The 12,403-nt window shown below is 34.3% G+C and overlaps 1 protein-coding gene across 3 annotated transcripts in view; it reads right to left on the bottom strand.

Annotated features, from left to right (window-relative positions):
• Positions 1-12,403, bottom strand: part of LOC116300739 (CCR4-NOT transcription complex subunit 2) — a 95,187-nt gene that overhangs the window by 73,400 nt on the left and 9,384 nt on the right. For 2 of the 3 annotated variants that reach the window (XM_089030920.1, XM_089030921.1), the window contains exon 3: positions 7,902-7,939. In XM_089030920.1, coding sequence (XP_088887046.1) covers positions 7,902-7,939 — 38 coding nt within the window. Of the gene's footprint in view, positions 1-6,074; positions 6,160-7,901; positions 7,940-12,403 lie in introns of those variants that run through there. The other variant, XM_089030922.1, reaches the window with a different exon arrangement.

Raw genomic sequence — 12,403 nt, 5'->3', positions numbered from 1 at the left:
GTGTTAATTGACGACGTGAGTCCTAATCTTCAAACACGATAAAGCGAAAGCAGATTCTTGAGAAGTCAATATGTTGGTCGATCTGACTTGTCCTTTTGTACGTGTAGTAGAACTGCTAGCGATCGGTACGGTCAGAAGCTAAATACAGGGATATAATGATTATCAGCGCAAGGCGACGAAGGCGAATTTCAACGAAACACGGCAGTTCAGTTCACGGGATGGCTCGGTATGGTGTCAGGTAAGCCAACAACGATCAGTTATGTACATGAGTGAGTCGTAGTTATTGTCCAACTACATGACTGTATATACTGTGAGTTCATCAGTTTAAGGAGAAATATCCGCGAAAGCAAAGACTAAGCAGCTAAGGAGATGCTTAAGGAGATGTTTTTCGAACACTGGCTTGTGTCAACTACGACTTTCGCGCCAAACCGAAGCAATCTCATTCACAAACAGTAAAAGCTTATAAAAGGTAAGAAAATGTAGTTGAAGTTGTTTTACAGTTCCTATTAACAAACAGAAATCCACAAACTAAGATTATTTTTCTCTAGGCCAGTTTGATAATTTAGTTAGATACCGCGGACTGTAAACTCTGATAACAAACTTCCTGCTAATTGAAGCATTTGTCACGTACAGTATCGTTTACTGATTTTTTTGCCCTAATCATTGGGCTTCTTGAGCCAGAACGCCTACTCATAAGGGGTCCACAATGGTGAGCCCTTGTCATTAGGTCTTTTGCGCTTATCCAAATTTTGTCTCCCCTAATGATCTGGGCATTCGAACAACACCCGAAGTGTTTAGGTCGGCCTCAATAGAAGGCATAATCCTTAGGTCAAATAACGACAGGCCGGAATTAAAAACTAGGGTCGGAATTAAATACAGAGGTGTTTATAAAAAATAATTTGAAAAAAATCCTCAGCATTGAAAATTATTGCCCGGTTGAATAATCCGGTTGAAAACAGGTACAGGGGAATTAACTGGAAATGTCCTAAACGTGGAGATCCGGCAATTCAAAAAGACCAGGATGTACTGTTGGTAAGTTGATTTTAAATATCCAAGTCTTTATTTTTGGCCGTTGCAAATAAGGAATTTTTGATCTGTAACATAATATGATTCCGACAATCCAACATGACTGCGGTTAGAGTGACGGACTGTGCACTACAATCGCAATGCACAATTTGTGTATAATAAAATGTGAGTCAACCACAGTACTTCAATTTCTATATTTTGAGCTTTTCACATTATTATTTTTTCCCTATTTTTTAATGCAGCGGTTGCTGAAAAAAACTTAAAATAAACTTCAATCAAGACTTTTTAAAGTATTTACAAAGCCGATGACAAACAAACTGTATTTGACCCAAGAGGTCAAGCATTGCATTAAAATTCCATGGCTAAATAAGAAACAAACTAAAATGGTTTTACTGTAATACTAATAATTGGTTTTTGCTCTTCCTTTCAGATAACTTGCGAAAATATTATGGCCATGTCAGGTGAATCGAAATTTTATCTAAATTACAAAATCAAAAGCGACAACATTTGCTGTACTGTTTGCAAACTCTACTTCGAGCAGCAAATAAGGTTCAGGCACATAAATTGTAACATAGGTTCAGGCACATAAATTTATGTAACATAGGTTCAGGCACATAAATTTATGTAACATTGTTTCTTAATATGTACTTATTGACTGAGTGGGAGGGCCGTACGGGAAAATATTTGGCTCGAGGTGATGCCGTACGGACCGAGCGCAGTGAGGTCCGTACAAATGACCGAGAGCCAAATATTTTCCCGTACGGCCCGACCTAACTCAGTCAATAAGCATTTTATCATATGACCCTCACGAAAATAAAAATAATTAAAAAAAAGAAAGCACACGGATTCGAGCAGGGCCGGACGGGTTTTTCCGGCCCGCTTAACGTCAACCCGTCCAGCCCCCATCACGTGACTTTTTCCAATGGTTTTATAAGAGCGCGCGAGCAGGGCCGTACTGGTCATATGATAAACCTACTTATGTACATAAACAAACAAAATATGTATTTTCTATGTTGTGTATACCTCCAATTTATTGTGCAATATTAAAACAAATGGAAATATGAAGTGAAATAAAAATGAATAGATTTGAATTTTGTACAAAATGATATATTATGTAGCTATCATTCATACATTCAAAGGTGGGATGTACATTTTCAAATGACTGTCAAGAACAAATTCATAGTGGAGCTCCGGTAACCAGTCGTTTCGCACAATTGCCTTTTCGCACGAACTCGTTCGCACAACTATGACCTGTTAGCACAATTCCAAAAGTCGTTTAGCACAACTTTAAAATACAGTATATGGTCACTAAGAAGTCGTGAAGTATGTTCCTGTAGATGGGTTTTCATCCCCAATAATTCTGTTTCAAGACTTTATTAGCATCCGAGTTGATCAAAAATTGCACGAAACGAACAGTGCCATTGCTTCCAGTGTGCCAACGTGTAATCTTTCCTATGACTTGCCAACTTAATCGCCATTAAAGTTTTTGTTTATTTATTTGCTTGTCGACTACACAAAAACAAGACAACATGGTCGTCGCTTGTTTAATAAAGCGTAAAGGTATTTTGGTTTTTCTCGCTCGAACCTTGGCAAGTCAGAAGCAATAAATATGTCCTAGACATTCGATTTTTTGATGAAGAAGAAGGATATTGTAATGTTTTCAACGAACTACTCTACGGAGACTAAAAACTTATTGGTAGCGAAAAGACCTCGGCCTATGAAACACCGTAAACTGAGCTCGATTGTTCCACTCAATTGTTACGTTTTTGGTGTTTACAGTTCAGATGATGACCTCAAATTTATTCCAGAGAAAGGCAATAGATCATTTCGTCTTACTTTTTTAGTGCAAATAATAAAGTCAAAAAGTGTAGTGCTTAAGAAGTAGAATTTGAATGTTCACATAAGAAGAGGGAGCGATCTTTTAACCGAGAAATGCACAAAGTGAGGTCTTTCTAACGCTATCGAAACAAGCACTTAAAACGCATGTTATTATTAACTTTATCAAATATAAAAGTTGTTTTTCAAAGAAATATACTTCTAAAGATTAGAGAAGTAATCTCGATTTCATATATATAGTCATATAAAAGTTGTGCTAAACGACTTTTGGAATTGTGCGAACAGGTCATAGCGCGAGCGGAGCCCCATACTTAAGAAAAAATGGTAAACCATCAAGTTGATTTTTCATGGTTTGGCTGACGTCACTTCCATCCGTCCATCCGTCCGTCCGTCCGTCTGGGCGTGTACACAACACAGGAATCCCGCTTGATATCAAAGCAAAACCACTCACAAATGCGGCTCTCAAATGCATAGAAAAAAATCTCTTTAGGACAAGTTATAGACCAAAAACAATTTAAAAAAAACTTTCATGTAGTTAAAGATGGATCAAGAAGTGTTCTTCAAGAATTCAGGTGTGTGTTTTTTAGCAAACAATCGCGTATATATATATTTTTTGACAAGCATTTTTCTCGACGAATCGACAAATCAAAGACTTTCTCTCAAAACGTTTTATATTTCTATCGATAAGCTTAATTTATCTTAATGCTGGAGGAAATATAACATGAAGAGCATACTACAACAAATATTCGTCCTTTATTTAGCTTTGTAAATCTTTAACAATTCGGTTGTTTTTAACCAGCTATCATATGTTTTTCGTTCAAGAAAAAGCTTTGTTCGCCTCCTATCGCGGGGTCCAATCAGCAAAACAAAGAAGACTTTCATTCAATAATTTTATATCTTTCTACAGATAATTTATTTAATCATTAAATGAAATATAAATTTTTACCAAATATTCAACTGTTTATTAAGCTGTTCGAGCAAGTATGATTATAAAAATGAGCTTAAATTTGTGTTGTTGAAAGATGTTATTGTATAAAGACCTACTAGAATTTCACTCTAAAAAGCTAAAAAATATTCAAAAACATTTACAAACGCCAATTTACTGCCAAAGAAATGAGTCATTTTGTATTTTTTGCATTGCCTTTTGCATTATTTTTATTTTGTCTCAGTTGTTCTTGTCAACTGTTTAAATGAATGTAAGCTCTGTTTTTGGAAAACTCTAAAAGACCTATTAAGTAAACCTCATTTTTTGCTCACCTTAACCAGTTTTCAAGTCTGTTTTTTAGACTTGATTTGTCCTAAATCTCCAGATTTTCGATTTCAATGAAAGACATCCGAAGTGAATTTCACTAAACTTGATATTGTATTGGATTATCTGTAGTTAGCTTTCATTTAAAGCCTAAGGCTGTAGGCCTTGGAAAACTTTTTGTCGAAGAATCTTCCAAGAACAAAACTAGCCCCTGGGGGTAGTGGTAAGTTGTGTACAAAATTCCTAAGTGGGAGAGTATGCTCGGGCAAAAAAACAAAAAAACAAAAAACGATGTAGTGCATTTTGATTCGATTTCACTGCATGGTTTTTATTATGGGAGAAATTATCATCATTTCGAATAAAAAATAATTGAAGATTATTTCCCCGATCTTATTTTCACCTTTCAGTTTCATTCAAATTGTTCTCCCTGTGACTTCCGTATCGGGAGCTCCACTTTTTGGCAGTGCCTAAATATATGTATTAACAAATATGACATACTACAAATAATGTACAATTTAACAATGATAGCGGAGCTACCGGGCGAGCCAAAGGCCCGTGCGAGCGGAGCACCATAGGTATAGAATATTGGTAAACTATAGATGCAACTCAGTTTTCGTGGTCATCACATGGGAACCCTGTGCGTAACGCTAAAAGTGTCGCCTGCCAGGTGTACATCGCGTTTCTGATTGGTCGAGCTTTCAAATCACACGTCACTTGGAAAATGACGACTTTTTTAAACAAGCTTTTTAACTATCATTTTTTTGTAAAAACGAAACAAAAATTTACTGAAGAAATCATGGAAAAAAAGAATTCCCCACAGTGTGAAGATAGAGGTTAGGACATTTTCTATTTTGTTTTATTTAGTGTAGGTAACATAGCTACAACATAACCGCAAAACGAGCAACAAACTAGCATGACGAACGAGCGAAAAAAGTACTTGTTTTGTTCTTATGGTAAGAGTATTCGTAGTTCATACATGATATAAAATAATCATTTAAAGCACTTTTTGAATTCCACAATCGAACAAATCCAAGAGATTTTTGACAAAGTTTAAAGCTAAATAACATTCCTAAAATTACCGGCAAACAAGCAACGAACCAGAATGACAAACGTGCGAAAAAAGTGTACCTGTTTTGGTATTATGGTAAGAGTACTTTCAATTTGAATTTCATTCAAGGATTTTATGAGATATTAAAAAACATTTCCAAATGCCAATTTACTAACAAAGAAAATTTTATTTTGTTTTTGCATTGCATTTTGCGTTATTTTCTATTTTGCCTCAGTTGTTCTTGTCAAGTATAAATGAATGTAAACTTATTAGTTTTTTAAAAACTTTTGTTGTTAACAAGATGAAAACTGGTAAAATTGAATTTTCAAAATCTAGTAAGCTTATGTTTTCAAGCTTCTCGAAAAATAGTTAAGACTTTCATGAACGAAAGTACGGTCCTTGTAAAAACATAAAACTTTTGATGTGGATGATAAACCAAACATCGTTATTAGTGTAAAAGAAGTAAAAGTAAGCTTATGTATTTTGCTCACCCTTTTTTTACCAGTTTTCAAGTCTGTTTTATAGTCTTGATTTGTCCATAAGAGTTCGGAAATCTCCAAAATTTCGATTTCAATGAAAGACATCCAAGGTAAATTTCACTAAACCTGATATTGTATTGGATTATTTGTAGATATCTTTCGTTTTATAAGTAAAATTAACCAGGAATTCAAAGCTTAAAAAATGTCGGCCATGGAAAACTTTTTTGGAGAATCTTCCAACAGGGCTTCTGACAGGATGCGCGGGTGCGGATCCGCATAATTTGCCTTTTTCCGCACAATCGAACGATTTCCGCATAATCCGGCAAAATCCCGCATAATTCGTCAAAAATCTAAAGAAAACTTAATAATCAAGAAGAAATGTATTATAATGTTTTCTTATTTTGATGAAATTACGAATTTTTTATTGTTTACTTACCAAATTTCAAGCAATAAACAGCGTTTAAAACGGTATATTGAATCATACGCCATCGTGTAATGAAAAGGAACAAGGCGTTCTTAGTTAAAAAACGTGAAAGAGCCTGGTAACTAGCCTTGAATAAAACGTACGCTCTGATTGGCTAGAAGTCAAACAATAGCAGACATAGATAGCAAATGAGAGTTCTGGTTAAATACATGTATTCGCAGACAAGATTTTCGCGCGTAAAATAATATTTCTCTCGTATACATTTGACATCTAGCGACTTCTAAAATTACAGCTCAAAATGGATAAATTAAATTAAATTAAATTACGTTACAATTGTTGGCTCTGGGCCATTTACATTTCCACAGCTGCATGAAGTAGACCAAGTGTATCTGTGTTTGAGGAGAAATAGAAAAGTCTAAACCCTTCTATTTTCTTTCACCAGAGCCGCATTTTTAATAGCACCCCGAGACAATTACATGTAGGCAAATGCGGAGTCTTTTGATGTCTAGAAACTGATTACGATCGTTAATCGTTACCATCGTAAACAAGTATATTTAAGCCTAGGGTTAGCTTAACTGGCACTGTGATGTTCAGTTTTAAAAATATAATATTTCAAAAGCAAATACATCATAGATAAAATTGAAGAAATTAACACGACTTAAATTATTGGTTTTGTGGAGCGAGTTAATTTCCTATAATGAGGCGTACATAATAGATAATCTATTAACTACGAATATGCAAACGATTGTTGTGCAAGGTGTAGTCTCCCTCGCATCCGTTTTTAGTGTCGGTCGTCACGCAACGCGTTGCGTGACGACCGACACTAAAAACGGGTGCGAGGGAGACTATGCAAGGTGAGGTGAGGTGGTAAATAACGTTGAGATTTTTTGTTGAGCTTCAAAAACAGATCATAAATTTAAGGTTTCGAAAAAAAAACATTCAAATCAATGTTTTGGAGAGAAGCATATCGAGAAGAATTGCATGTAGTGCGAAGAACACGACGATTACACGTGTGGATTAAAAACCTGAGATAAACAAAACCAGTGTCAAATAAAGAAGCAAAATCAAGGTAAAACTCTATATAATTGCGTAAAACTTTAGTTAAACAAAGTTTGGAGTTAAATAAAGAAGCAAAATTTTTAAAAAACGTGTATAACCCTGTAAAAAAATTCAGAAATTTTTTCGATCGTGACGTCATCCCGCATCCTATTCCGCATAATTTGCCATTTTCTCCGCATAATCCGGAAAAAAATCCCGCATAATTTCAATTTTTTCCCCTCATCCTGTCAGAAGAAAAAACCTAGCCCCTGGGGGGTTGGTGGTGAGTTGTGTACAAAATTCATATGAGTAGGATCGGGAGAGTATTCTCACGCAAAGAAAACGATGTAGTGCATTTTGATTCGTTTTCAGTGCATGTTTTTTTATTATGGGAGACATTATCTTAATATTGAATTAAAAAATTGAAGATTTTTTTCCAATTTTAATTTTATCTTCCACATTCATTCAAATTGGGCTCCCTGTGACTTGCGTATTGAGATCTCTGCTTTTAGGCAGTGCCTAAATATATTTATATATAAAATTGCTCCAAATTTGGAGCAATTGTGGATGTGTTCGTTTTACATAAAAAATAGGATTTTTTTCATATTTTGTTCAAAATGTGATGACCAAGCATGTCAGTCCAAAAATCCAAGTTTAAAGTGAAGACTGTTTTGTAAGCCCATCAAAAAACATTGAAGTTGTTGATTTCTCTTGGATGCTAAGGTTGCTGCTATTGTTTTATTAAATTTTCCCATCAACAAGCTTTTCAACTTTAACCACATTTAAATATCAAAGTCTCACCTGGTGAAAGTTCTTGTTGTTTTCTTGGAAAGTTGTACCTACAAAAAATTATTTAATAATTATCATTAACAACGCCCTAACATTCATAATTGTAAATAATAAATGGGCATAATGGATTTATTTAATATATGGAAAGTTTTCATGTTTATATTACAGGTAAAGATTAAGCTTAGTAGATAAATAACTGTTTCTTGAATGAACAAGCAAATTTACTTTAAGGTTGAGTACTTAAATAAACAGTTTCTATTCTATTTTCACTCTGAAAGAAACATATTTGAAGCTATGTTATTAAAGTCAAAAACCAAGTCAGCAAAAAAAAAAAAGATATTTAAACAACCTTTTATTTCTGGTGTCAAGGAAAAACAATTAAAAACCTTTACAGGTGTAGCTAAAAGAAAAAGAAATGGTTCAATTGATTAGTAAAACCAACAAAACCATATCATAGTTCTTTGAAACATTGTGTTTGTTAGTCACATGTAATTCATTACCAGTCCCTCTAATTAAGAAGCTTACTGCAATGCCATATTGTTTAGTGCAAACTGTTTGACCATTGTGTGTTTACAGTCATCCATTCTTTATACAATTTATTCTCGACTGAAACTTCTGATGATTTTCTGATAAATTATGTTACTGATTTTGACTGAGTTGAAGCATTATCTACCAAAACAGCCACTGTTTTTTGCATTTTTTTTTTATCACTCATGCCAACCAATTTGTCATGTGAAAATCTTTTTATGTGACATGCTGTAAAAAGGCTAATATATTGCTACCTGTTTGAGAACACTAACAAATAGTAGTTTACCGTTGAAAAAATATTGCAAGAAAAGTAATTTCCCGAGACTCTGGCGCATAAGGCACAACCCCAAATTCTGAGTTTTCTTTTGAGTCCTGTTTTTCTTGTTTTATGTCTTTAAATGGTTAAAACTTGCAATAATGTTGGTTGAATAAAAGCCGAGAGTACAGTACTTAGAATATTGGTGTTTTGGTTTGTGTTAGAAGAGCCTTCAATTTTTTGGCTAACAAGGGTCTGGGTACCAGAATAGACTTGAATCCTGTTTCCTTCCCCAGTCACATTAATGATAATGAACAAATTTGTATCTCCATAAGATGTTTCTAATATTAAAGCTATATTCCATTATGAGTGATTAAGAATTCGAGAAAAGCTTTTTTTTCCCCCGGTCCGGTATTCTAAGAAATCGTGCGTTCTAATTGGCTGTTTGAGCGGAGGTATTTTGTCAGCATCTGCCCGCACTCGCACTTTGCAGGGACATTAATTATGTTATGCATAAAAAGGTTGAGGCACCATTCTCGTTTTTTTCGCTACATGCTCTCAAAATATGTCAATCTATAACCATGCACGTCACTTTTTGTTGTGACACAACGCCTCACACCGGGAGTCCATTCGCTACTTTACTACGATAGCTAAAAAACTCTAAAACAAGCTCCACTAGATTGTTTGTTTTGTTTTGTATTGGTCAAAGTTTATGCAAACTGCAGTATATGACTGCGATATGCAGAAATTATGATCCAACCAAGTATATAGTATAATATAACTATATCGGGTGCATTATGGGTAATAGATCCGGGGGATTCAAAGCTAAGTCCTAAACGTTGGCTGGCTTATCGAGTGTTGTTTATGAACAGCGCTAAAGTCAAGAGGTGGGAGTGTGTTCACTTTTTAATGCCTCTACACTATTAGGAAAAAATGTCATATTGTAAACGGTTTTAAGGATGTAAAGTGAAACATTGGAAGTTTTGCAATTGATTGAGTTTAAAATCAGTTCTGAAATTGCTCTTCTTGGAAGTTTCAGTTGAGCTGAGCTCAATTCTGAACTCGTTCTTCGCTTATTTATATGTGCCCTTCTAAAACAATCAATAACTCCGAGGACAGCAAAACCAAAACAGTCGGTAATATGACTTATGACAAAAGTGGTACAAAAATTGTTCATGAGCTACTCTGGATAGGATATTTTGCTTTATTCGTAGTCTACCGTGTTATTCTTCGATTGCACGATACGTCATCGTGGCCATGTTGGTGCCATTTAACAAAAGATTTCTCATTAGCATCCATTGTTAACGGCACCACAAATTTGGCCACCATGTTTTTGTCTTTTGACTCTCTTGGGATTGCTTGCAGCCCATCAATTGTTATTGAGCGTCAACTCAGTCAAATCTCAGTTGAAGAACAGGCTGAATATAATTTCTAGATAATCTAATTTCCAGAGGCTATTCTTACTTAAGAGAGGCATATTCTTCCACTTCTCCTTTGATAACTTAGTGATTCTTTGTGGTTACTTTTTATTTTATTTTTTTCTCTCTCTCTCTTTTGGCTCCAGCTATTAAAAGCTTTGCAGTTTTATGCAAAACAAGTTCACTCACGAGAGTGAAAGTTTGAATATTAATCATCATTGCATTTAAAGCCATTTCTATTAATCAAAATTGCTTAAATAAACAGCGGTTTATATTGAAAATAATGCCGACTATCGAGTCCTAGGCAGGGTGAAAATTCTTTTTCTGGTTGGAACAAGCGGAGTTTGTTTTGAAAGGTAACTTCTCTTAACCAAACGCCAGCCAATGCTTTGGTATTTTGAATCCCGTTTTGAATCCCGCGAGTCCATTACCCATAATGCATCCGATATAGTTATATACTATATACTTGGTTGGATCAGAATTTCTGCATATCGCTGTATGCACATACAACATATATATTTATTATGTAATTACCAATGAAATATCTATTTTTCTCTACTTCGAAAAATTGATATCTTCACACGTGTGAAAATAACACCATTGCTATTCAAAAATACACGGAAAGAATTGCCTGAAAAAGCCAAAACATACTTCATTGATAATTATATAATAAACAGAATATTACATAGGCGCTTGGAGATACGAAATTTATCTTCTCGTGTTGAAAATCTCTCACGAGTGAGAGATCTTTTCAACACTCGAAGATAAATTTCGTATCTCTGCGCGCCCATGTATATCAAGCTTTACTAAGGGTTGCATTTGATATTTACAGTATCTACAGATGTCTGCAGGCTGTTTACACGTGCCTCAAACCGCCTGTGGTGAACTCGTTGATACTAGTTGCGCTTATCAGAGATTGGGCTCCCTGTGCCCTTCTTATGCTTGTTGACATTTGAAGGGTTCAAAGTATTTCGCTCGATTTCATATTTTAAATACTCAATTTAGCTAGTAATAGGAGTAAACGTCCTTTTATTTTCCTTTTAACACCTACTTTGTTTAGTTCTTTGATTTTTTTTTTAATTAACAAACATAAATCATGATTACACATAACAAACAATACAAACAATTACAAATAGTGGTTACAGATGGTGCTACGGGCTTACTTGTCTTAATTCAGATAATACATGTAGTTCTTGAAGATTTTGATATTTATTTACATGAGAGTGTAACTTGCCTTTTTTTCTGGCAATTCTTCTTTCTATTTTTTCATATTCTAAAAGTTTCATTTGAAATACAATAATATTGGGCCTAGAGCCTCTAATTATTCTAACATTATATAATACATATATTTATATAATAGAAAAAGAAATTCCTCCATTACATTTTTACTTCCTCCTAATATTACGTTTTTTAAATTCAATTCTGGTAATGTTATATACGTTTTTTTAACCAATCTTTTATCTTAGAAAACAGTGTGTTTGAATATTTGCATGTTCCACAAAGAAATGCTCTAATGTCTCTATAGATGTGTGACAAAAGGAACAATTTGGCAATTCTAATATTCTAAACTTATAGAGGTCTTTATTAAGAAAAAGACAGTTATTTAAAATTTTATACTGGAATGCTCGTAACCTGATTTTATTGGTAATTATAAACACACTCTGATAAACCTTTAACCACTCAATGTCCGGTATGCTCAACTTGTTGGATATGTACCTCTGTGCCGTTGGTATTTTAAACTTATTTTTAATTATTTCCCAATAGATCATCTTTGTTGTAAGTTTGGAAAGAGGTGTGTGAGTATTACAAATTTTTATTCCTTTATTACTCTCCTGTAAACAGTAAGGAACCGATGTACTCTTTAGTTTTAATTTCCAGATATCTGGCAATGCCATAACTATACTGCTCCACGCAAAATATTCCGAATCACACCACTTTCCTTTTGCATTAATTAGATTCCCATTGAAAACCATTTTGAAAGTCCCAAACATCACTAATATCTACTATACTTTTCTTTGCTAATTTTCTGACATTAAAATAGCTTGAATCTAAATGTACATATTTGTTTAGCCAGATTGGTTGATGAAGAATTTCTTCAACAGTTTCAACCTTATATTCGCTGACTTGACTCCAACTGTCTAAGATTTCCCTATAGAAATCAGGAAAGTTTTTGACTTTTACCCGAGATAAGTCAAAATGTTCTCTTAGGACTTGCAGTCCTCCAATGGATTCAAAATATTTTTTCACAAAGCACTTCCAGTATATGTTTTTTTAATCATGCAACAGTTTTAATACCCATCCTACACTGGTTC

Source organism: Actinia tenebrosa, unplaced genomic scaffold, assembly GCF_029948245.1.
Source record: "Actinia tenebrosa isolate PJP-AT-01 unplaced genomic scaffold, QUT_ActTen_1.0 PGA_scaffold16__25_contigs__length_10494907, whole genome shotgun sequence".
In the NCBI taxonomy this organism is placed as follows: Eukaryota; Metazoa; Cnidaria; class Anthozoa; order Actiniaria; family Actiniidae; genus Actinia; species Actinia tenebrosa.
The sequence above is the reverse complement of the archived record's forward strand: the minus strand, read 5'-3'. Positions and strand labels throughout refer to the sequence as shown.